Source organism: Equus przewalskii, chromosome 17 (assembly GCF_037783145.1).
Source record: "Equus przewalskii isolate Varuska chromosome 17, EquPr2, whole genome shotgun sequence".
In the NCBI taxonomy this organism is placed as follows: Eukaryota; Metazoa; Chordata; class Mammalia; order Perissodactyla; family Equidae; genus Equus; species Equus przewalskii.
Window position 1 is genome coordinate 52,282,006 of NC_091847.1, and position 27,001 is coordinate 52,309,006.

At 34.6% G+C, this 27,001-nt stretch overlaps 1 protein-coding gene across 4 annotated transcripts in view; it reads right to left on the reverse strand.

Annotated features, from left to right (window-relative positions):
* Positions 1-998: 998 nt before the first annotated feature.
* Positions 999-27,001, reverse strand: part of SP3 (Sp3 transcription factor) — a 55,859-nt gene continuing 29,856 nt past the window's right edge. For 2 of the 4 annotated variants that reach the window (XM_070580217.1, XM_070580215.1), the window contains 4 exons: positions 15,776-15,859; positions 11,267-11,456; positions 5,706-5,902; positions 999-2,729 (listed from right to left, as the gene is read on the reverse strand). In XM_070580217.1, the coding sequence (XP_070436318.1) occupies positions 2,413-2,729; positions 5,706-5,902; positions 11,267-11,456; positions 15,776-15,859 (788 nt within the window). In that variant the 3' untranslated portion in view covers positions 999-2,412. The remainder of the gene's footprint in view (positions 2,730-5,705; positions 5,903-11,266; positions 11,457-15,775; positions 15,860-27,001) is intronic. The other 2 variants (XM_070580218.1, XM_070580216.1) reach the window with 1 other exon arrangement.

Consider the following 27,001-nt stretch of genomic DNA (forward strand, 5'->3'; position numbering starts at 1 on the left):
TGCATTCATGCTCTAAGAACTGATAAAATATGCTTAGAAGCTCATGGACCAAAAACCCTCTATAAACTTACTATGAAATTTCAATATTATCTAAAAACATCTCTACTATCACACTCTAAAAAGTTGTTTAAACCTCTGATTTAATGGATATTTTGTCAAATGGGCAACCTCTTCACACATCCTAAATAATAAAAACAATTCTAAAAATTATCTAAAGGAGTTTGAAGATTCAAATTCTAATCCTTGTAACTTCAAAATTGTATATTCCATTGATTAGCTTCTATAATTCCAAGTAACACTTCCTGTACCACATCACAAGCTTAAGTCTCACATTTAGAAAAACTGTGTTTCTATGTGTATCTACAGTTGTCCTATGCATTCAAAGATATTATTGACAGTGTCAGACTGGGTCTGGAAAACAGACAATGGAAATCTTTACTCCCACTGTACACATGTGGAAAGTAATTGGATTTCTAATTTAAAAAGTCATATCAATATTCTGTTAATTTTCCCTTTCCTCCTATCCAGCCTTTATCATAATTAGAGATATATAAATTCAAAACATAACCTTTTCAAATAACTCTTGACACGGCTGCCACAGCTTGTCTTATGTTATTATTTCCAAGAATCTTCATGTAAATTCAAGTTTTTGATAAATCAAAATATTCTGCAGTGTCTTAACAAGGGGACAAAAAAGAAAAAAGAGGTTTGCAAAATAAGATTCTGCATTGACAAAATTGATAAGAATCAATGTGGGCTAAGAGTTAAAAGAATTTTTTCAAAACCTGTATATAAGCAGCTCATTCTTAGGTGAAAAATTCATAATCTGTTAGTGCCTCTACTCTTCCTTTTTTAAGTAAATATACCTGTTTACAGTAATTTCAGTGTCTGAAATCAAGAATCTGCAAACCGAAGGTAAGTTGAAGAAAAACGAACCACACGGATTTTCTTACCCGATTACCACTGCAATATTTTAAATGCATAGGAATACAACAAACTCAAAAGAAAAAAAAATAGTGTTTTATTAACTACCACACTGTTATAATACACTTTAAACGTACAATAAGGTAGCCTTTAAATTTGAGGTGGTCTTAAGAACAACAAATGAACAGGATTCCAAATTTCTGAAGTAGGTGAACTGCTGCGTACGGGCACACACCGTACAGCTCTCACAAGACCAGCGATGAAACTTTACTTTGTACATTTTTTAATAATTGAAAATATAAACAATAATTAAAAAATAAAAAGAAAATACAGCGTAATAAAAAACATACATTTCTCAATTAAATGTACTGGATACATATAAATTTTAAGGGAAGAAGCAAAAAAGGAAAATGGTTGATATTTAAGTGCAGACTGACTACCTAGACAAAAAAAAAAAGACTTAAAAAAATATCATAAAACTTCTAGTTTTCTATGACTAATATCCATATGGTTGGAGTATCGTCACTATGGAAGTGATTTTGTTATGTTTGCATATGTTATACTTTACTGGTAATTTACATGATGGCTTTTAAGGCCCTGGCAGACATATGGTTTTTGGAAACGAGATTGGATAAAAAAAAAAAAAATCACTGCTAAGACGCAATACACCTTATTTTTTGGTCCTCCAATATTCAAGAAAAGGGATAATTCACTATAACATTTTCTTACCACCCAAATGCCTCAACCTATACATTTTAAACTTTTTTAAACATTGGTTATATTGCCCAACTTCATTATTGAAAGAATTATTAACAAGACATTATTTTGGCAAATTAAATCTTAAACATGGCTTTTCAACAGGATTTAAAAGGTGACTATCCCTAGAGTTCCATGTTAAAATGTAGTTTTCAAAATCTTACAAGAGTAATGCTTAAAATATTGTACATAGTTAACCTAATTAAAATAATTAGCTTCAAAATGACAAATTGATAAGCTAAGTAAAGCCTACACTATGTAACATTTGCCTGGAAACTTGATTTGTCAGTTATGCATAATAAAAATTCCAGTCATCAAGAAAATTACAAAAATTTTTTTTATCATAACATGATTTCTTTCACCCACCAACTTTTTTATCTTACAATAGATAAATACCAACATGTTCTCATTTTTACACTAAACCACACAGGATTGATGCATTTGGTTAGACTACCATTCGCATTGTTAAATTCAATTTTCTCTTTATATAACTTGGTAAAATTTCATTTCTTCTAGATTCCAAAAGTACCTACAAAACCCATGCAATTTTACCATTTTTAATATACTATGGAATATCATACAAAGTAAGGCATTTCAGTGTCATGTATAACCAAGTTACTGTCAATCCAAAAATTTTTGCACATCAATAAAAAGATATCTAAGAACTTAGGAACAATATTCTTCTCACTACTGTATAAAAATAACCACAATGAATAAGTATTTGTGTAATATTTACTCCATTGTCTCGTTTCCGGAAACTGTGACAAGCTGTAAAGGTATTTCAGTGTTGGTAAGGATATCTTGATTGCTGGTGGTGGTAGTATTAACAGTTCCTATCCCTGAAACAGAACCTTGTTGAATATTTGCAAGGATAAGTGTTGTTCCTCCTGCAGTAATCAAAGTATCATCTCGTGCAGCTTCCACAGATGCCAGCACTGTACTGCTAGAGTGAATACCTTTTTTATTCTGATGTGTTTTAATATGTTTGGCAAGGTGGTCACTTCTCATAAAGCGTTTTGAACATTCTGGACAAACAAATTTCTTCTCACCTGTTAAGAAAAAAATTAAATTACTTACTTTTTAAAATTCAACCTTAATAGACTGATCATTCCCTGAGAAAGAAAATAACCCAACACTGACAGTACAGGGAGCAGAGTTCAATAAAAATTGTATTAGTTTCATGAGCTGCTTCCCCCTGCAAGATCTCTCTCACAGACTATTTTTCCTCAAAATACATGTCATCTTTACTTTTTGATGAGAAACAACCAACTTATTAAATTACAGACTGATATTCAGATAAGACTGTAATGCCTCAACTATGCTAATAATTTGTTTTGAAACATGTTACAAGATACTAGCTAAAAAATAACCATCGGTAACACATTCTTTAAAGTACACTGTTTTAAGTTATATTTAAGATATTAACATGTCATATACACGATACTAAAGCTTCAACTCTTAAATCTCAATTCAAATAACCAGAGTACTTTTAAAGCAAAGATGCAAGCTTGAGGTTCAATAAGATTGAGTAACCCCAAGAATAATGGAGATGGCTAGCTGAATTGATTTCAGCTAGAATAATCAAGAGCAAGTCTAATATATCATGACAAAAAAGTTAATAAAACCCTGAGGTGAGGTCTAAGTTTATTTTCCAGCATGAATAAAATACTTTTTTAAAATACAAAGGACAGATGGAACTTCTATTATGAAGACCAACTGTGTAAGAGGATTATTGGAAGAAAAGGCAAAAGGTCAACCGAAAAGGAATCCAGAGAGAAATCAAACAATAAACAAATCTAATATTTTCTTCAAAATATCTTACCTATCTCTTGTGCCAGCACCTCTACTCTAAGTAGGTCCTCATCAGACCTCATACCTGAACATACTGCAATGACATTCTAGTCTTTCCTTCTCTAATCCAACAAATCAATGCTGGACAAATCTTCCTTAGATTCCAAATTTTACTGCGGTACAAAACTTCACCATCGTACTAAGTGGTAGGGGAATGCAAGAGTAATTTGCAGATAACTAAACAGTTTAGATTCTCTACTGCCTAACTTACAGGGACCTCTATAATGTGGCTCAACCCTACTTAACAGAAATGTGTTATATAAAATCTCATCCTCACTCAAGTCAAATGGTCTCCCACCTCTTCTATTCACAGTATTGTTTTTTTCTGAGAAAGTATTTCCCAAAGATACTCTTGGAACACTAGTCCTGAGAGATACTCCATGGCAAAAGGCACAGTGATCAAAAGAGGTTGGGAAATACTACACACACCACACACTCCCCTCCCCTGCCCCAACTTAGAGATGCACGATGCTCATTAACATTCAACTAAAGGTCCTAAGAGGTGCTGCCTTGAAGGTACCTGTAGTAACCCTCTTTTAACCCAGTGTTTCCCACATTTATTTAATCAGACCTTTTTTATCCTTTTACATTACTCCTTTTTATATACTGATCAAATTCCACTAAAGAAAATTCTGTTACAGGGCCATCTTAAGGTCTACTATCCCAGCCCACTGCCCAACAATGCCTTACTATCCCAAGTAATAATAATCTCTGCTTCTGAGCATACTTCATCTACTTTCTTATATTGTTTGTTGCAAACAAGTTAATCTCACGTGTCTACCTATCTGATAAGTGAGACAGAAACTAAAACAAGTAGATGGAAATCCTACCATTTGCAACAACATGGATGGACCCTGAAGGCATTAGGCTAAACGAAATAAGTCAGACAGAGAAAGACAAATATGGTATGATCTCTCATATGTGGAATCTTTAAAAAATAAAAAACTCAGAAACAGAGATCAGATTTGTGGTTACCAGAGGCAAAGGGTGGGGGGAGTGAGAAGTGGAGGAAGGTGATCAACAACACAAATTTCCAGTTATAAGATAAATAAGCAGTGGGGATGTAATGAACAACATGACGACTATAGCTAACACTGCCATGGGGTATACAGTTGTCAAGAGAGTTAAGAGCTTTTATCACAGGAGAAAATTTTTTTCCTTTTTTTCTTTTTATTGTGAGAAGAAGGATGTTGGCTGAACCTACTGTGTAATCATTTCACAATAGATGTAAATCAAACCATCATGCTGTATGCCTTAAACTTATAATGTATGTCAATTATTTCTCAATAAAACTGGGAAAAAACCAAACCAGTAGAGCATCTAATATGCATACTACTACATACTTCAGAGGCTATTTTATATATTTAAAGCTAATGTAGGAGGTGTGAAAGAAGAGTCGGAGACAGCTTATCTGCTTAATCTAACAGAGAACTTGGACTTGAGTCCAGAGCTAGGGGACTTCAAAATCCATATTGTTCTCCATTTCACTATACTTCTTTCTTCCTTCTAGGCTCTCTAGGGACTGTGTGTATTTTTCACTTCTTCAGTGCTGGGAAGAGACTGACAAACACCTTGATTATTTCATGGTAGCAGGAGAAAACTACCTCTAAGTTATACTAAGTTAGGATTCAGTTTGGGTTATTCCTAGGTCCGTTTCATGTAACAACCACACAATGCTTTGTAAAAACAATTAAATGAGTCTTGACATCAATGGAGCCTTGGTTACTCCTCAATGAAAAGTCTTTTGCTTACCTCACAGATATTAAAACAAGAGAAAAGGTGAAATACCTGAATTTATCAGACGAAAAGGAATTATACTTTATTGTAGTGTTAAGGAGGAGGAAGAAAGAATAAGACAGGTCAAGAGGAAAAGGAGACAACTAATTTAAAACCTTAACATAACAAACAATAATAGCATAAAGGGGCTTAAGACATTCAACAACATCAAAACAAAACAAAAAGGTTAACCAAAGTCTATATGAAAATATTATTTTACAAAATACTGGCTTGTTGGAATGAGTGTTTTTAAACTGGTGTTACTGAAGATAAAAAATTTGACATAATTGGTCATATTTTAAAGATTCAGTTCAGTAAGTTATACTACAAAAGAAAATTTCAAGGTAGTATGTAGCCCTGTAATTCATTTTTGTCTGTTAAAAGTAAATATTAGTAACCTGTATGTGTTCTTCTGTGCCTCTGTAATTCATCACTTCGAGTAAATCTTTTACCACAGAGCAACCAGTTACAAACAAAAGGACGCTCCCCAGAATGCCAACGCAGATGAGCTCTCAGATGTGAGGTCTTCCCATAGACTTTACCACATCCTGGTATATGACAAATGTGTTGCTTCTTTTTCCCAAGATTGGTACCTCTAAAAAACATACACAGAATAATATATACTTACATGAAAATATTCACATGGACATTACCACTTATATCATACACCCCCTCCTTGAATTTCAAACAGAAGAAATTATCACCATGAGGTCAATCATAAACCAAGACCATTTAAACACAAATTAAATAAAAATTTATATATCTCAAACACGTATTTTATACATTAATTTTACTCCAGAATTAATGTGATTACTGTCCAAATGTAAATATGCTCAAGAATTATAAAATTTAAAAGGACACTTCATACATAAAGAATGTATAATAAAGCTATTTATTATTCTGTCAGAACCATTAACAAATTCTATGCATAGGCCCAATCCAATTAAGTTAGCTGTATAGAAAACCATTTAAATGGTCTATTCAAAGTCATGATGTCAGCTAATTTAAAAAGTAAATAAACCAAGAATGAATGCATAACTAATCACAGGTACAATTAAAAGGTAGATAGGCACCTTAAGCAGACTTTAAATTAACATCATTTAAACAGATTTATTCATATATTTGCATGGCCACACTCTGACTTAGAGAAAATCAAGGAAAAAAACTAGACAAAGCTATTGTCTTAGCTCCCTTAAGCACTGTATGAAATAAATACAAATGAAAATTATCTTTACCCTTAAAATCCCCTCCATATTAACCATGCAAAGATACTCAAAATTATACATCACAGATAAAATACAGTTTCTCCACATCGCAAAATTTGACATTTGTTACATTTCAGTATTTGATACCAAGAACAGGGCTTGGGAGATACGTGCTTATTTGGTGAACATAGGTATCTTAGCATAAGCAAGAAGAAACCTTTTTTGATTCCAGAACTGACAGTCAAATAGTACTAAACACTACAGAAAATGTTATTACTCAAGCTTTAAAAAAAAACTAGGCTAGTAACTGAAGAAAAATAAATGAATTTATAAAAAAACATGACATTCTGGACTCATTGACTGTCAAAATTATATCATACAAACTTTGCAATATTTCTCTGAAATTTAAAAAAGGTACATTTAAGATCCCCCCAACTTCCCCTCCTCCCCCAATCTCACGGTCTAGGTACATACAACCTGTAAACCTTCCATAAACCTGCAAATCCTCCTGTATATAACACACCTATCGTTTTTCAAATTTTACTGGAAAAATGCATATTTCCCCACATTTATATTTTAATGTACTCACACTCAGTAGCATGTGAAATTGCCATAGGACAAACAGTGCTAAACGGTGCAGTGCTGGCTGTTAGATGCCATAGGTGTTCTGAACAGGGAGACATCAATGTGGGCTCCAGTAGTTAGAGAAGACTTCATGGAGGAGGTGGGTAGGATTTAGATAGAAAGGAGGGAAGGCATTCCAGGCAGAGGAATAGCATAAGTAAAGACAAGGAGGAGTCATGCTGTTGTCTCAAGGGCAAGGATGTCATAATCTAAAACAATTCTAGTTTCTGCTCCAGTCCACCCCCAATTTCTACAACTCTCTTCAAAGAGCTGAGTTGAGTGAAACAGGTTTTTCTGGCTCACCTGCAATGCCAAAGTCTTAACCAAAGGCAGTATTGTTTCCATTTAATTTAGCTTTTTAAATTTTATTCTTAAATAGCCCTAAGAAAAAGAGCAATGTTCGTGGCTATTGGTGTACAAACCAATTTTACATATTGTGTTCACCATAGCAATTTCACAGAGACCCCAATTCAGTTCACTCTTGTACTCTTGATTTCTTGCCTCTCTTCTAAGCTATCACTCAGGTGAATCAACGTGCTTTTTATAAACTCAAAAGTGCCCTTTTACTAATTTAGCAAAATCTAGCTCGAGAGCACTAACAAAGCACAAGATTACAACAAATTACAGCAACTCATCTGCATTCTCAAAGAACCAAGAAGTCAGGGGAAGATATTTTCAACTGAATTGTAAGGAAATGAGAAATATTCATTGTTTGAAAATGGGATAGAGGCACCTAAGAAAGAAAAAAAATTGAGACAGGGGCACACACAAATATGTTTTAATTTAAGGGAAAAGCCCAATACCCAGGTCCAAGTTTCTATTTAAAAAGGAAATTTTATTCAAGATAAGATCTAGCTATGCTAGATAGGAATTTATGGCATGTGATCTGAAAGAGGACTGAAATGAATTTCTCAAGAAAATTGAGATGATAAAAGATTTAGCCATAAGTTTTCTTCTTGATTTACAAAATTACACCACTAATAACTATCATATAACCCAGAAAAACTAACAATTTTAAGTTTCTATTCTTAATTGCTTAAAGTGTTCTCAACAATAATGCCAAAATACAGTGACACAGAATAAATAAAGCTAAATTCTGGGTAGACGGATTAAGAAAAGTAAGTCGAGTTTTTCTTTTGCTTAGGATGGGAGAAACAGGACACAAACTGAAATGCTGACAGAAGAGAAAACAGATTTTGCAAAATAATTTTTAAAATATGGAATGATATTTAATCCACACAAAACCTACATAACAATAATCCCTTTAGAATTTATCTTACTTTATTAAAATTACTGTTCTTCTACTAGAGTAAAAAGTTTCTGAAGGTTGGTTCTGCTTAATAAATATTGGTTAAATGCCCAAATGAATATAATTATTTTTATATTTAATTTTACACCTTGCTCAAAAAGGTAAACGAAGAAAATTTAGTTCTCTGAAGATGCCACTTTCACATATTTTTTTAAAGAGAATATGGCTGAGAAAAAAATGCCAATATTCTAAAATTTTTAAACTATCACCTATCTCACCTTTGCAGAACACTGTGGAATATTCTGGCTTTACTACTATATGTTATGCTCCTATTAATTAGATGCAGCAATTGTCAATGATACAATTATGCCTATCATATACACTAGTTGAACTGTGTTCAAATGAGCTCTAAGAAATACTACAGTTTTTTTCTGAAGAGCTTCAATTTTTATTGCTTAGAGTAAGTAAGGTATTAAAAAGTGAGCTCACAAAAATTCTAGAAAAAATAAAAGTATTTTTATAATCCTCAGGATAGGGGGAACTTAATAGTATGATAACAAAGCATCTCATAAAGACTAACCAACTAAAACTTCCGTGCTTAAAAAAAGTTTGCAAACTTTAAGTGATGGAACTCTTTACTTGTGTAACGAGGCATTTTGCAAACCACTGACAAAGTTGAAAGGAAATATAAAACTGGGGAAAAAATATCTGCATGTATGACAGAGTTAAACATATAAATTAACAGATTCACAAAAGAGAAAAGAAATTTTAAAATGGTAAAACATACAAAAAATGTTCAATCTCAAGAAGTAACAAAAAATATACTACGTAAAACAATATTGAGGTATTATTTTTCTTTCATCTGTGAGACTTTCAAAGGATTTAAAAAATAATAAAATCCACTGTTGGCAAGGGTGTGGGAAAACAGATACTCTCATACACCACTAGTGGGGCTACAAAACTGATAAACTGAAACAGCCTTTCCAGCAGATAATTCCTTTGATCTAACAATTCCACTACTGCCAACTCACACTGATGAAATAACCAGACAAATGTACAAAGATGTATGTGTAAGGATCAGAATGACAATAAATTCTTCCCCAAAATGTTAAATCCTTATACATCCATCCAACAGAATACTATACAGCGATAAAAAAATTGATGTAGACTATACAGACTTGGAAATACGATCACAAAAATTTTCAAATTAAGAAGAGTAAACATGTAAAACAGTGAGAATAAGATGATTCTACTTTAAAATACATGTGAAGCCTGGAAGGATATATTACAGTGGTTATCTTAAAGTGGGCTGGATTTTGGTATTCTTTTAATACTCTTCTATATTTATGAATTTTTATGAGCATGTATTAGTTTAATAACATAAATTTAAAAGATTTTCATTTTAAAGAAAAGAATAAATAAAACAGAGGGTAGACCTTAACCCTCAAATTAGATTTGATTTTCACCAACGATTTATCTTTAAAGTTCCTCTAAAAATGAGAGTAAATTTCAAAGTTATTGCCTAACCAGAATTTCACACTTAACCAAAACATTTCAAAGAATAAATAAAATTTCAAACAACTAATTACCAGTAAATACAAATATCTAAGGATCAGATGGAGAAGCAAATCCACTTGGGAGGCAGGACAGTATAGTGGTTAAGGTTCTGGAGTAAGAAACGGGGTCCAAATCCCAGCTGTGTGTGTTTGTAAGAGTCACTCAAGCTCTCTGTGCCTCACTTACAAAACTGTCTAGAACACAGTAAGCTCTCAATGTTAGTAGTTATTAGTCAATACTATTATTGCGAACGGCCAATGTGCAAATCAACTAATAAGAACAACACAAAGGCAAGGCTCTATTAGATCAAGCCCATTAACTATATTAACAGTATTTTTTGTCTATTTAAACCTTGCGTTTCTGAGAGAAGTACGTTAAGGCCTTTCACTATGACTGGGGACTTATTTGGCTAGTATGTCTTCAGAGTTCTATCAGTTTTTACTTTATATATTTCAAAGTTGTGGGGAAAAGGTACCTTGACTATTAACTCTTCTTGGTGAAAACTTTATATTACTAAGAAACATATCCCTACCTATCCATTTGATGATTTTCACTTTAATCCCACTTCATCTGAGATTAACATTGCTATCCAAGTTTTCTTTTTATTAACATTCACCTAATAAATCTTTTTCCACCCCTTTATCTTCAACATTCTTGTGCCAATTTATTTAAGATGTTCCTTATAATCAACATAAGGCTGCATTCTGTATCTTAAAAATATGATCTGAGTCTCAATTTCTTAATTATTAAGCTTAACCCATTAATATTTAATGTAACTACTGATCTGATTTGAGTTTATTGCTGTCATGTTATTCTGTCTTAATGTCATTTTTAAAAACAGTGAATTGAAATACTATAGTTCTGATTTTTTTAATTCTATCATTAAAGGCTTATTATTCATTTCTGTTGAAAATGGAAAATACTTATGCTTATCAACTATTTCTGAACTTCTTATTTTTATATAACTGCCATTCTAAGAATCAACTTTTTATGTTGAATCTCATTGCTGGTTTGCAAATAGGCTAATTTCTGATATGGGCCTGCAAAATGGCACCTGTTACAGTTTTTGTCTTTTTTTTTTAAGCAAACTAAGTAACTTTAGTTTTAAAAAATGCATTTAGATCCGAAAATTCAATTTCATGTATTTTGTTCTATTTTTCTGCCACACTCATACAGACACACACACACACACACACACACAAAATGATCATGTAATAAATAATTTCCCATAATTAAGTGACATGACATGCAGTATTTCAAAAATTAGAGTGATGATATTAGCAGTCTTGAAAAAAAAATAAGAGTATGTTTCATGTATGCATACCTCCCACCACCTTCTTTACAGTTGGGACAGGTGCAAGCTACCCTCCGAAATCTTTTTCGTTCTTGTTGTTGGTCCCCTTCTTCATCTACCACCTGTACTCTTAAGTGTGTTAGATCATTGGTATTCAATGTAGAATCACCACTGAGCTGCCACTCTTCAGGATCAGGTTCTTCTTCCTTGATCCTAATATCTAAAGAAAAAAAACAAATACAGATGAGAAGCAGCCCACTGGCCCAAAAAATAGCATGAGATCTGAGCCTCTCTAAGGTAAAATGAATACTATGTAAAAGTCAAAAATTGTCTATTTGTGGAGCATAATCACCGCTCCTTGTTGTGACTTTCTTTCAAAGCAATGTATTTTACTCTAAATATCAGAGATTAAGCCAAAAAGGGAATAAAGCCATCAAGAGAGCTTGCTTTTTAAAAGACTCATTAAGAAAATCAAGTAATTTTTTTGAGCAAACTGAGTCATAAATAATCTGAAACTTCAATTATAATTTTTCAGTTAGTCAGTAAATCCAGTGGTCGATTCAGATTGGAACAGATTCTAATGCCTTTAACCTCTTTCACAACCTGTATCATTTACGACTATCCATAGGCACTATATGTGAATACAAAAGAAGGTGTCATTCACTTGAAACTGTTACTCACAAACTTAAGCTTTAAAGCCAATCATTACTAAAATATCTATGATGGCCACAACATCACTGTGGACAGAGGTACACAGGTATGAGAGACAGTTTCTATTTCCAAGAAGTTTTAAAAATAAATCAGACTGGGAAACAAAATGAGCATGCAATGGTGAAGAAGAGTGGATATGACAAGAAGTTATGTTGTTTTCTCAGCAGAACCAAACATCTTTATTTATATCGACAATGATACAACTTTATTTTCTGTGTGAAACTAAGAGGTTTTTTCATCTCAGAAATGGCTTTTTTTTTTTTTTTTAAGGAAGACTGGCCCTGAGCTAACATTTGTTGCCAATCTTCCTCTGTCTTTGTTTCCTCCCCAAAACCCCAGAGCACATAGTTATATATCCTAGTTGCGAGTCATTCTAGCTCTTCTACATGGGATGCCACCACAGCATGGCTTAATGAGTGGTGCCCACAATCTGAACCAGCAAACCCTGGGGCACCGAAGAGGAGCACATGAACTTAACCACTTGACCACAGTGCCAGGCCCACAGCTTCTTTTTTAAAAAAATAATGTATGATTTAGAACAAACATTGAACATAACCATCTTTGGTAAAACATAAATTCCCATAAATTTTTATTTGATTTATGTGAACTAAAAATCTTAATGGAAATTTATTATTTTAGATCTGTATCAGTCAGTAATAATTGGGGCAAAAGTAGCCTAAACAATCAAATGTGCCTAATATCTCCTGAATTTATACCATACTAATGTACTGCACTAATAACCATCAGTCAGGAAAAATACCTCAAAGAGTGTAAAACTAGTTTATCAGAATAACCACAATCAAGAATCAGGGGGAAAAAATGAGGAAAGAGGGGACTCTAGCCTGGCCAACAGGGTAGATAGTGGTGCCATTCACTGAGACAGGAAATACCGGAGAAGGTCCAGAAAAAGAGGTTTGCGCTAGAGATTACAGAAGTTATCAGAAGATATACAGTGAGTCCATCCAAAGAAGGAGGTTAGATCACTCAAGGACTATGAGTAGAATGAGAAGAGAAAGTGGCCTATGATGAATGCAAACAGTTAAGGAACAGGCAGAAGAGGAGGAACCTGCAAAGGAAAGGAGTAGCCAGGAAAATGTGCTACATTAAAGAAAAGAAAGAATATGTTTCAAGTTCAACATCAAATACTGCAGATAAATCAAGAAAGAAACTAAGGAAGTGGGCAAGAAGCGAGAAAGTGTTTAATAACAAGTATAGATAAGCTTTTCAGGAAGTCTGGCTTGAGAGAGAGACGGCAACATGGCAGTAAAGTGGACCAAAGAAGAAAGTCAGGGAGAGGGAGTATTTTGTTTTGAAAGATAGCAAAGAGTTGAATATGTTTAAAATGCTTATGAGAAAGATCCATTACAGAGAGAGAGGTTGAAAACACAGGAGTGAAGTCCCTAAGAAGTCAGGAGGGGATGATAATCCACAGCACTTAGAGATTTAGCTGATGAAGCACAGCCATCTCTTCCTCTTCCTCTATTACATGAGGGAAGAAAAGATAACAGGCATTCATTCATCCAATAAATAGTTAGCTACTATATGCCCCGAACTGTGCTAGACCTCAGATACAGAGAGAATTTAATGGCTGGAAATTAAGGGGAAATTGGTTTCTGTTTCCTCAGAGAAAAGATCAAGTAAGAACTACATATGTATGAAATTCCTCCAGATACACATGAGAACCGACCTCTGTTCCTTTATAATCAGGTATCCACCCATATCATTATGACAAAACATTTAAGTTCCTGCACAAATATTGCACAGTACCAGCATTTACAAGTTAAATAAAAGACACAGCATAAGGATATATGTCCAGAGTTGGATAAATTTTTAAGCCGATACAATGAGAGATCTTATCAGATGTTTTTAAAGCTGCTCATATTACATTATTTGTGACAAGACAGCAGGAAAAAAGGAGGACAAAATAGTAATATCAAGAATGGATAAACAAGTCTAGAGAGACCAGAGAAAAATTTAAGACAACATACAGAACAAAAAAAGCAAATGATGAGAGAGGGCAACAACAAAATGCAACCTGACTGTGAGGATGAAGATATTATAGGACATTCCTGCTCCTACTGGACATTCCTGTTCCTATTCTCTCACTGGAACATACAACATATGTTTAAAGTGCATCATAGACAAGGAAACTTATAATTTAACTTTTTTTCTTATTGAATACAACATAGGTACATAGAACTTGACATGTCCAAATTGAACACAACTTGTTCACCCACCAAATCTTCTCCTTGCATCCTTCTTAAGTTAGTAGCATTACAAGTTACGTAACTGCTCAAACTATCAACTTAAGGTGAGTCTTGTTAGTCCACTCCCAGCCTGTCATCTCTCTCTTTTGCCAATCCATCATCTACATATCTTCCAGAACATTTTTCCAAATAAAAATCTAATGGCATCATTTTCCTGATTCAATACATGCACTAATTCTCTATTTCCTGCAGTATAAAGTCCCAACTTATTAACTTGGTATTCAAGAACACTCTCAATCTGGCCCAAACTCGCGTTTCCAACTTCAGCAATAAAACACCGAAATTCTCATCATTTTCAGAACACATGTCCCTCTCAATGTCACACCCTAGTACGTGTCTCTTGCCTGGACTGCTTTCTAGGTCTTTCATCTTCCATATAACTTAACTCTCTCCTTATCCTTCAAGACTAGTTCAAATGTCATCTCCTTTATACACGCTTATTGTAAAATTAATTTATTGGCTCATACATCCTTTTAGATATGAATGCTTCTCTCAAAAGTGCTCAAAAAACACAATCTGACTAAATGAACAAACCATTCCTAAGGAGGAACTTCCAATATAGGTAATGATCTACCTGAAAAGACTTTACCCTCTACTTTTCTATGCTCCTTCTATCTGTAAATAATACATAAGGAGAAGATTTTTAAAAGATTAGGGGTCAGTTCATATGGACAGGACCACAAAGTGCTCACTAAAGACAATAAATTAATTGCCCAACAAGTGTTACACCCAATTTTTAATCATTTTAAACACACCTGGGATATTTAGAATCTTAATCATAAAATTAATCTAATAAATCCTAAATAATTCCCCTTGCCAAAGCACAGCAATTTATTTCAGACCCCTTAAAAATAAGTCTTCAGCATTAGGCAGTCAAGTTTACATCTTCCTCAATATCCTAGAGTAGATGACGGGAAAATATTTTTTACTGTGCTGTATTAGTGTCCTACACGATACCTAGTTATTCTTAGAAATCTACTGTTTATAAAGCTCAGGGGACGGGGAAGTAATAATTCATCAAAATGACCCATAAAAGTATGAAAAGGTACTCAATATTATTAGATATAGGGAAAATTAAAATCACGTGATATCCTACACACTCACGAAGATGGCAAAAATTTTTTAAATAGATTAGGAGAATTGTTGGCAAAGTAGTAGAGCAACTGAAACTCTCCCACACTGCTGGTGGGTGTGTAAATCAGCGTAACAACTTTGGAAAACCTTTTGATCTTCTAAAGCTGAATCTGTGTAAACTCTAACTCAAGAAATTTCACTGCAACAGAAATGCATACACATGAGATCAAAGTACAAAAATTCACCATAAACTGGAAACAACTCAAATGTCCACTAGTATTGCAACAGAAAATCAATCGCGATATATTCATTCATACAATGGATATGTTAAAATAATGAATATTAACAACTTCTATGCAACAACAGGAATGGATGTCACAAACATAACTTTAAATAAAAGCCACACACACACAGTCTCTCTCTCTCTCTATTCCATTTACATAAAGCTCAAAACAACAGGCAAAACTATTCTACGGTGACTGCCTACCTTTAAGAGGGGTAATGACTGGGTACAGGAGATTTCTGAGGTTGCTGGTAATATCCCATTTCTTGATCTGGGTGGTAATTTTTCCTGTGCATTCATTTTGTAAAAATTCATCAAGTTACACACATATGATCTGTACATTTTTCTGAATGTATATTATACTTCAATATAAAGATTATTATAAATAATTTTTGTTAAGGAATCTATAGGAGATTACTTAAGGAAGAAAGACAGGCGATCATCTTTTATTGTGGTTGCATCTCTAGTTCCTATATAATCAACTAGCCCCTTCCCCCACCACAGGAATTAAAAAAACAAAAACAAAATCTTTAGATGAATGTGCTCCAAAAATTAAGTCCACAATTTTAAATTTAGAATATAATGTTATTCATTCAACAAATATGTGAGTGACTACAATGTGCCGGTCACAGTTCTAGGTTCTAAGGATAAAACAGTTAACAAAAGTTAAGTTCATGCCTTTATCAAGTATACTTTTTACTTGGGAGAAAACAAAACAAATAAGTAAACAGTATTTTAGGTGGTAGTTAAGTGTTATGGGGAAAAAGCAGGGTAAAGAGGGACGAGGCTGGAAAGGAGGGAAGTGTTGCTGTTTTATTTGTTGTTGTTTTGTTTTTAACTTTTATCGAGATTATGATAGTTTACAATCTTGTGAAATTTCAGTTGTGCATTACTGTTTATCAGTTATGTCGTACCTGCAGCACTTCACCCTTTGTGCCCCCCCACCCCCCCCTTCCCCTGGTAGCCACTATTCTGTTCTCTTTGTCTACACGTTTAACTTCCACATGAGAGTGGAGTGTTGCTCTTTTAAATAGTGCAGTCAGAGAAAGCTTTGCTGACATGGTGACATTTGACCCTGAAGGAGGCAAAGGCGCAATCAAGGTGGGGGAAAGTATTCCAGGCAGAAGGAAAAGCAAGTTGGGTGTATGCTTGGTGTGTTCATGGAAAAGCAAGGAGGCCTGTGTGGTTAGAATGGAATGAATGTGTAGGAAGAATACTAAGTGATAAGATCACAGAGGTAAAAATGAGAAGGGGAGGATAAGGTCATATATGATGTTATACATTGTGTGTTACTTTGTAGGCCATTATAAAACTTTACATTTTACTCAGAGCAGGGGAAGTCACTGAGGGATTAAGAGGAGAGGGGTGATATAATTTAAATTACATTTTATCAAAATAAATCCAGGATCACTCTGGATGCTGTATTAAAGAGACTGTTGGGAGGCAAGGGCAGAAGTAGAGAGATTAATTAAATTAAAAGGCTGCTATAATTATCAAAGCAAAAGATGATAGCGGCCTAAAACTAGGGTGTTGAAGAGGAAGTGGCAAGGATTGGTGAGAGTCAGGAAATATTTCATAGATAGAATCAATGACATCTGATAACAGATCTGATAGCAGTTTTATGTGAGGTGTCAGAACAAGAAAGGAGTTAAAGACATTCCAAGGTTTTGTCCTAAGCAACTGGAGAGATGGAGCTGCCATTAATTAATCGAGATAGGGTAGACTGGAGGTAGAAGACTGTGGGAGAGGGCTATGAATCAGAGGCCCGTTTTCAAATACGAAAGTTTTGACGTGCCTACAAAATACCCAAATGATGATGCTGATCAGGTAGCTGAGAGATCCGGAGTTGAGGTAAAAGTATGGCCTGCAGATATAAACTTGGGCATCATAAGCATATATACTTGGTTACTGAGTCACTCAGAATGGACTACAGAGAGAGGAGGAAACCTTGGGGCACTTCAAAGTTAACAAATAAAGGAGATTAAAAAGAACCAACCAGTGAGAAAGAAGGAAATTGGTATTCACAAACCAAGTGAAAAAGTCATTTCAAGAAGAACATAATCATAGGTGTCAAATGTCTGGTAAGTTAAGTAAAACGAGGGCTGAGAAATGACTTTTGGATGTAACAATGTGGTAATCACTGGTGATCTTGACAAGAGCTGTCTCAGTAGAGAACCCAGGAAACAACCCTACCTAGAGTAGATTCAAGAGTATGGAAGGAAATAAATTGGAAACAAAGTATATAGTACTCTTTCCAAGTTTTGCTGGGAAAGCAAGCATTATTATAAAAACGAAGTTCCTAAACTAGCCCACAAAGGTAGATTTAACACACAAGACTACCCGAAATAGTGTAAACTAACCTTTACAATTGGAAGCAATATCGGTATAACATACACTAGCAATATAAAAAATGAATATGCTAATTTAAACGTGACTTTTGGTACTCAAGGAAAAACCAGTTTAAACGCAAAAAATGTAAGCAATAGAAATAAAAGTTCTTAAGATTTGCATAAACATTTAAGAATTTCATAAACTAACAGCACAGATTTTTAATTATGTCTACTGTCTACCTCAAAATATTTAAATTTCCTTTTCATCTGGCCTGGTATATGACTAACAGTATCTTTGTCCCATAATTATGGTTGTTTTCAAGGCATACCCCAATAAAACAAGTTTGCAAAAGGGAGATATAAATGAAAAAAATTTCCTGCACACCTGGGCAAGAGTTGAAGGAAAAGAGAGAGAAATGGAGTTTAAATGATTTAATAGATATATACACACGATATGATTAAGACTAATTTTCTTGCATAACCAATGGACAAACACAAAATTGTACAAAAAAAATAGCTTAACACATTATCAGTACACTTTAGAGAAATACCAAAAAAGGAGAGAGAATATGATGGAAGCACAATCTGCTGGAGTACAGGAGTATGGTGGTGAGGGTTTAGACGAAATCAATTTACCATAGCCACCACTAAACAGTACTGTTGACTTCCAAGAGTTTGGTTGCTTCTGTGGATTAGGAAGAGGATGAAGCCAGTGGTCTCCAAATTTTCCAGACTGCTCAACACTATTAGTAAAGTTTTGAACATGCACCCCATAAATGTGTTTATTAATTAAGCATATACAGAACACCATTGTAATGATTATGAAATCTTATAAAACACAGATAAATAAGATAAACAATTTTAAGTGTATTGTTAATTGTGATAGCTCAATATTAGATAATATGTCACAACAAAATATTTAGGATGAGTTTCGATATTATCAACAGCAGAGTGTCTGCCATTTTCTTGTTGTTCAGTGATACTTGCATTTTTTTCTATTTAGTCCATGGTTTCTTCATATGAATATTAAAGCCACTTGTCCATTCTGAAGGTTTATTCAGTTAAAACCAGAAAATATAAATCCATTTAATCCAAGCACATATAAATAGTAATATGCAGCAGCACGCTAAAAGCACACAAAAAAGTGAGGGAGTAGGCCGGCATGTCCAAGCAACACAAACACAGCTGACATGGAATAAGTGAAGAGATCAATGGCAATCTGTATAATTAATATTAGTTAAAAATTAATAACTCAGGGCATGCCCAGATTTCTATTAAAAATATTACCAGAAGAAAATGTTAAATGCTTCCTCCTAAAACTAATTGCTAATTATTTATCAACAGAGCTAATAGAATATTTAGGATAAATTCTTAACTGGTTTATCAAGTCTGGAATATGCATATTTAATTTAAATAACTGACACTAAGTAAATATGAATTACAGTACTCGTGATAAAATGAGATATTCTCTTTTATCAATAGCATATCATTAGGATTTTGTTATTCTTATCAAAGGCTTTCATATTCTCTGCCTTCAATGTTTTTAAGCACTGATGAAATTACTTCACTTGATGCTAAAAGTTTATTTTGTTTACATTTTCCCTTTAATCAGTTTCACCTGGCATAAAAATCACCTAAACAGAATTACAAGATAATCATACAAGGTCGAAAATATTATTTTAATTAGATTTTTACATTGATAACTACTCAGATTCCAATGGACATTTCAAAGCCACCAAAAGTCTTTCTCCCCCCCAGTTTTTCTTTCTAGGGGATAGTTCTAAAGTATACACATGGATTCCTAAAAATATAACTTCACTAGTCTAATCAAAATAAGTTACACCTTAAGGGAAGGTTTTAAAACCAAATTTTATTCCTTTACCAAATATAATTGTGTGTGTGTGTGTATTTAGATATATATGGATTATATAGATATATATTCCCTGCTTTAACACTAAGCAATCTCTTTCCCACAAATCCTATCTCCTTAGATTTGGATCATTATTCTTCTATGACTGCTCCCCTCCCCCCCAATTAAAATTAATCTTTAATTTCACCTCTTCTAATCTTTTTCAAACCTCCCTTCTATTTTTTTATAGCAGTTTTCCAAATTATCTTCAAAGCTTTTCTACCCAACTGGAGATTATACATTAATAGGATTATTCTTCCTATTAAATCTACACAATACAAGCTTTTATAGGATACACACACAGAGATATAATGTGGAGATTATTTTAGGCTGATTATTTCTAAGAAACGAAAGACTCAAAGTTTTTCTTGTTATCTCCCCCTTAACTTTCTAAAGAATTCAGATTAAAAAAAAAAATCTATTTCAGGAAGCTAGCACCTTAGCATAACATGAACTAGGTAGTAGATGCAAGGGGGGAGGGGTAACCTAGAAAAGCCTATTTTTTGGGCTCCCTTCTATGTTCTTCTGTTTCTGTGTGGCCAAACACTTGTTTTCCAAACATGTGCTCCTTTTCACCTACCTGTGAGAACTGCCTTCCCCTTCCCTCTGAAGTCCCTGACTATCCCTACCCCCTACATCTTCTTCTGTTTTAGGTGTGGATGGCATTTAAGATGAGGGCTTTGGCCGTTTTGGCAAATTACTCAGTTTTCCTAGGTCTCTCCCATGTATACATATTATTAAACTTTTGTTTGTTTTTCTCCTGTTAATCTGTCTCACGTCAATTTAATTCTTAGACCAGCCAGAAGAACCTAGAAGGGTAGAGGAAAATTTCTTCCTCCCCTGCAGTACTTACACAAACCTTCATGGTATAGCCTGCTACACACCTAGGCATGTGGTACTCATCTCACAGGACCACTGTTGCATACACGGTCCGTCGTTGACCAAAACGTCACTATGCAGCACCTGACGGTATGTGATTTTAACTGTAGTTTGAGCAAATCAAATTAATGTGACTTTAAAAATCTGGGGAGAATAAAGAAAATGTTGTGTGTGTGTATGTGTACATACACAATGGAATACTGTGCAGCCTTACTAAAGAAGGGAATCATGCCACATGCTACAACATGGATGAACCTTGAGCACATTATGCTGAGTGAAATAAACCAGTCACAAAAGAACAAATGCTGTATGATGCTACTAATATGAAATTATCTACAGCTGTCAAAATCACAGAAACTGAAAGCAGAAAGGCAGTTATTAAGGGGCAGGGAAAGGAAAGAGGATGAATGGGTAGAGAGTTTCAGTTTGGCAAGATGAAAAGTTCTAGAGATCTGTTGCACAACAGGGTGAATATACATAATACTACTGAACTGTAGACTTAAAAACAAGATGGTAAACTTAATGTTATGTGTTTTTTACCATAATAAAAAAAAATCTTGGGAAAATCTCCCTTGTTGCTTCCCATTCTCACATAAGACTTATTTTTGGAACCTCACAGATCAAATCTGCAATGTCACAGGTAAGAAGTTTAGAATAACTATGAAGGATACACACTAATATAAGATATTATTGCAGACAGTATTCTTTCCTAAGGCTCCTCCCTTTCCTATAAGCTTGAGAGACTACCTTTCCGTCTCCTTCAGATAAAAAAAAAAAAAAACTACTTTAAAGCTACTATAAAGTTTTTTTAAAAAGAAAAAGTTGTTTTCCTCCACCAGTGCCCCAGGTTAAAATAATACCAAAAAGGATGACAGTTCCCAATAATCCCTGACTGCTATCTAAGAAACAGCAACAAAGTGATTTGTTACAAGCAGCTCTCACAACTCTCGCTATTCAAATCGTCACAGCACCTAACGTTCACCTTAAGAGACTAAATTTTTAGAGACAACTAAAGATGATTTGAAGTCACATATTATGAATAATGTTAAGTATTTAAACTGGGAGATACAATACTGCTGTTGATTCAAAACAAACTATGACCATAATATAAATTGGATCCTACAGTAGTTTACATCCCTGTCACCTAATCTTCTAAACATTCTATCACTGGAATAAGCAAACACTTTCTTAGTCTAAGTACTTGAGGAGAAAACACATTTTTAAAAAATAAGTCGTCTTAGTCTAATAAGACCAAGGGGGGAAATACACAAAAACAGCAATAAGTTGTATATGATTTTTTAATTTCACTTCTCACAATCCTATTCTCAGTTTTCATACCATCCACGCAGTAGATAAACCTATCTTTTTCCAGGTTCATATATACGTGTTTATGTTACCCACCAAGAATGCAAAAAATACCTCTACATTAATTCTATTTCTAATTCATTCTAATTCCATGTTGCAGGAAAAGTCTCTTCCAAATTGGATGGTTTACAGTCATCTCTTAAAATACTCTTTAAAAAAAATAACCATAATAGAATGGATTTCAGTTACGCTCTTTAGATAGTATATATTATCATAATTTGGTCAAATAAAATGAGAATGGTATATGACATAATATAAACTCATTTTCTCAAATTTAAATAACCTGGGGTACTTTTTATTAAGTTTTAATTATAAAAAATGTTTTAAAAATTAAACACTGGGGGCTGGCCCCGTGGCCGAGTGGTTAAGTTCGCGCGCTCCGCTGCAGGCGGCCCAGTGTTTCGTTGGTTCGAATCCTGGGCGTGGACATGGCACTGCTCATCAGACCACGCTGAGGCAGCGTCCCACATGCCACAACTAGAAGAACCCACAACAAAGAATACACAACTATGTACCGGGGGGCGTTGGGGAGAAAAAGGAAAAAATAAAATCTTTAAAAAAAAAAAAAAATTAAACACTGAAAAAGAGGATTATCCACTACTTCAATGTTTAATTATTTGTATATCACTTTAAACATACATCTAAAACTTCAAGGGGCTGGTCCTGTGGCCTAGTGGTTAACTTCAGCATGCCGTCCTTGGGCAGCCTGGGTCCAGTTCCCAAGAGCAGACCTACATCACTCATTGGCAGCCACTGTGGCAGCAACCCACATTCAAAATAGAGGAAGACTGGCAACAGATGTTAGTTCAGGGTGACTCTTCCTCAGCAAAAAAAGCAAAAACCAAAAACTTCAGGGCACAAGTTGTTTAGGAAGGTAGTTTACCAGCTAACTATAGGTTACCATATTTTGAATGGAAATCTCTCCAGAATAATTACACATTTACCTATTTTCTTTGGCAGGAAGCTCAGAACATTATTTTTAACCTTTGTCTAGTGACTACAATTCATTATTAAAAATAATTTATGGTATTAGACAAGCCCTGAACACTGCAGTAAAAATGTCTAGAATTCTAGTTTTTGATTACTTGCCTTCTTCCCAACTCTGGTGATATCAACTCTCTCCATTCCCCAACTCTCAGGCCACCAGACCTATCATCCCTTCTAATGTATATCTTCCAAGCCAGTCTTAAACTTGAAAATCAGGCAGGATTGTTAAAACATTGGACAAATTAGGCATAAACAAAGAATCTGAGCCTTCTCCTAAGAAACCAAACCTAAAAGAACGAAGACGGCTACAGTGGCTATACCTGCTCCTGCATAAAAACTCTCAAACTGTTTCCTTAAAGGACACTATGAGTGTCAGCAGAGAAGATAAATATATGGGGTCCCAGGTCCTCATATAAATCAGAGCAGCCCCATACGACCAGTTTTATACATTGGGGTTCTACCTAAGACTTCATTTGAGAAAGAAGTTCTACTCTAGCACTGGACTAAAACTGATGTTGCTGCCACTGCTGCTACAGCTGGAAAAAATAATGGTTTGGAGTTTTCCCCCTACCCTCTCATTAAAAAAAAAAATATTCCTTTTAAGCAAAAGGAGTAAGATTCTCCTTCCTCAATCTTGTGTTAGAAATGCATATTATTTTTTCTAAGGATTATTCACAACACTTTCTGTGGATTCTCAACAATCTTATAGAGTTGCTATCATCAGAAATAGGATCAATGTTTTAAATGATCCAGTAAACCACACCCATGCATAGCTCTGAAGTTATTTCTAGGTATAATGTTACAAGTTTCAGTGTTTTCTTTTTTTTCCTGTGTCTTCTACCTACATAATCTCTTTGCCATACTACATATATATGTATTATATATAATGTATATACGTAGCCAATGTGTGGGTTGGCTATTAAAAGGAATATAAGCCCAAAAGCTGTACCTTGGTAGTCTAAAATTTGCACATTTTCTTTTGCTCTCAAATTTCAATGTATTCAATTCAAACATTTATTGAGCACCTACTGTGACTAAAATTATAACCTAACACATTAATCAGGACAGTGAGGTTGTGTTATAGTAACATACAATCCCAAAAATTCAATAGCTTGAGACAACAAAAGTTTATTTCTCACTAATTTTACGTATCCAATTCAGGTTGGCAGGGGAGATCTGCTTATCACAGTCCATCAGGGACTTAGGCTTCACTTGACACATGCTTCCAAGACTACCTTGCCAAGGAAGGTAAAAAGGAGAGTGTAAATCACATCCTGCTCTTAAACTTCCATTCACATACTAGTGGCCACAGTAAGTCACATAGCCATGCCAGACTTCAAAAATGAGAGGAAAGGACAATTCTATCATGTGTTTCGAAGAAGAGAAGGGGACTATTTATTAAGTCATGTCTCCCAAGCCCCGCTACTGGTGAAATACTCAGTTTACTCTTCTTTCCACATGGGGAATACCCCTGTCCCTGCCCCTGCAGAAGATAACCCAACAATCCCATCTAGTTAGAGCATTAGCTCAAAGGCCAGGATCTGTGGATGATGTGGAAATAACCTCCATCAGGTCCAGATGTAGCCCCTCTTCACAGAGACCTATTAACTAAAACAAGTTAATCTACCTCCCTTCACAGACAATACACAATGACAGAACAAGGTAAGTATAACCATGAAAAAACACTCCTGTTCAAAACAGGAGGAACAAGAGACACCACAGTCAATGGTTCACAGTAATTCATAAACCCAGCTGAACAGATAGTGCAAGGGTTCTCTGCTCTGGTAACAGGGGATGCTCTGATTGACCACTGGGAGGAGTTTCTAAGTCCAGTGCTCTCTGTGCCTCTTGGGAGACTTCCTTGTCTGTTACCTTCCTCCACCACAAGTGAAGCAGAACCAGAGAGTGTGCCTCCTCAGCAAGGCACAATTCCCAGCCTGCTGGTAGAATGTTAGGGGGTGGAGACCAAGAACATTAAATCTCAAGCACTTACACTTTTTTTCACACTTTTTTCAATTCTTGTGGTTCCTTTGCCTGTACAGCTCCTTAAAAAACTTAGAAGGCTTCTTATCCGTTTGATTTTAGCCAGTTCCAAGTGCCAATATCCAGAACCACGGCTTTTTTTCTAGATATGTCTCTTAGATTTACTACATTTCTTTGCTTTCTTGCCCCACAGACTGTGTGTCTATTTCTCTCTACTTAATTGTGGGTACCTTGGGCTTACCTGGCTTTAGTAGGAAATCCATACCTTTAGTCTCTTTTCCCTAATACAACTGAAAGACACCACTCCCTCAGTAGACCTTTACTGAGTCACTTTAATCTATTCAGAGGTTTTAACAATGAGAGTAACATATGTGCAAGACAAACAAACACGTGGATAAGGAGAACAGACTGGTGGTTACCAGAGGGGAAGGGAACAGGGGGAGGGCAAAAGCGGCACATATGTTATGGTGGATAAAAACTAGACTATTGCTGGTGAACATGAGGCAATCTAGACAGAAACTGAAATATAATAATGTACACCTGAAATTTACACAATGTTATAAGCCAATATGACCTCAATAAATAATTTTAAAACAACAATATGAGTGATGGTCATAACCTTGATTAATTGGATCCTTGCTATAAGAATGAATTTTAATTATCTGCTCGAAAGGGTTCTCAGTTTCATCTCTTTCTGATCAAGGTAAGAAGCAGTCGCTTCTTCCAATCCTATGCATCTCCAAATTTCTGGACTTTCTGTTTCTCACTCCTACTTGCAGACCGGCCAATCATTTTCCAGCTCATCTCTTTCTTATATCTTGTCAAATGGAGCCAACAACAGCTAAAATACAATTTGTTTTCCAACCTCGTCCTCTAAAGCTACAAGTGCATTAGGTACACTACTTGCCTTCCAAGTTACTGCAGCAAGATTTACCAAATGCTTCTCTGCACTGCATCTTCCCAGCCTCTAATATTAGTTTTCTTGCTGCCTGATCCTTGAGCCAATGCCACATTTGAGGGTTTTTGTTATAGTAGCCTACTCTTCCCATCAGTTTTGATTTTAGTCAAGATAGGGTACATAAGTGCTGCCCAATAGAAATACAATCCAAGTCACATGTAACTTTAAATTTTCTAGTAGCTACATCAAAAAGGTAAAAAGAAACTGAAATTAATTTTAATAACATTTCATTTAACCCAATATACCTAAAATAAATTAATTTCAACCTGCAATCAACATAGAAATTAAGATATTTTACATTCTTTCTTTTCATACTAAATCTTAAGATGTAGTTTGTAGTTTACACTTAATCACATCTCCATTCAGTCTAGCCACATTTCAAGTGCTTAATAGCATTACGGATCCAGTGGCTACCATATTAGACCACACAGGGCAAAATTAAGTTGCAGTAGTAAGCAACCCGTGAAATCTCAGTGACTTAAACCAAAGGCTTATTTTTTATTCATGTCCACCATAGCTGAGGGTGTACTGCATGCTTTCCTTACTTAGGGATCAAGACTGGTAGAGTAGTCACTATGGCATATTGCATTGCCCAAGGCAAGCTACATAGCTACCTTCAACTTTGGTTTGCCCAGAGAGAAAACCAGAAATACTAGGTAGATAGCACTAATGACTACCATATTCCTTTTTTAAATCACAATATAAAATTTTCAAATTATATCTTCAAGGAATTGTATCTTTTAAACTTCGCTTTTCCCCCCAACATATACCTACTTCAAAAAGCAAAATGATGAAGTGTTAAATTACTACTGCTACTAGTTACTTGAAATAGTAACTCTAAGACATGTAGTTTCTTTACTATGGAACACAATTTTTTCTTTAACAAAGTTTCTGAAGGTTTGGTAAAAAACAACTGAAAAGATGTGACTAGAGCTCAAATACTATTCCTTCTACTTTATTTTGGCAAACAAGTACTTCAAATCTTCTTTAAACTTCTTGCCGGGCCTTTCCAAGTGCTG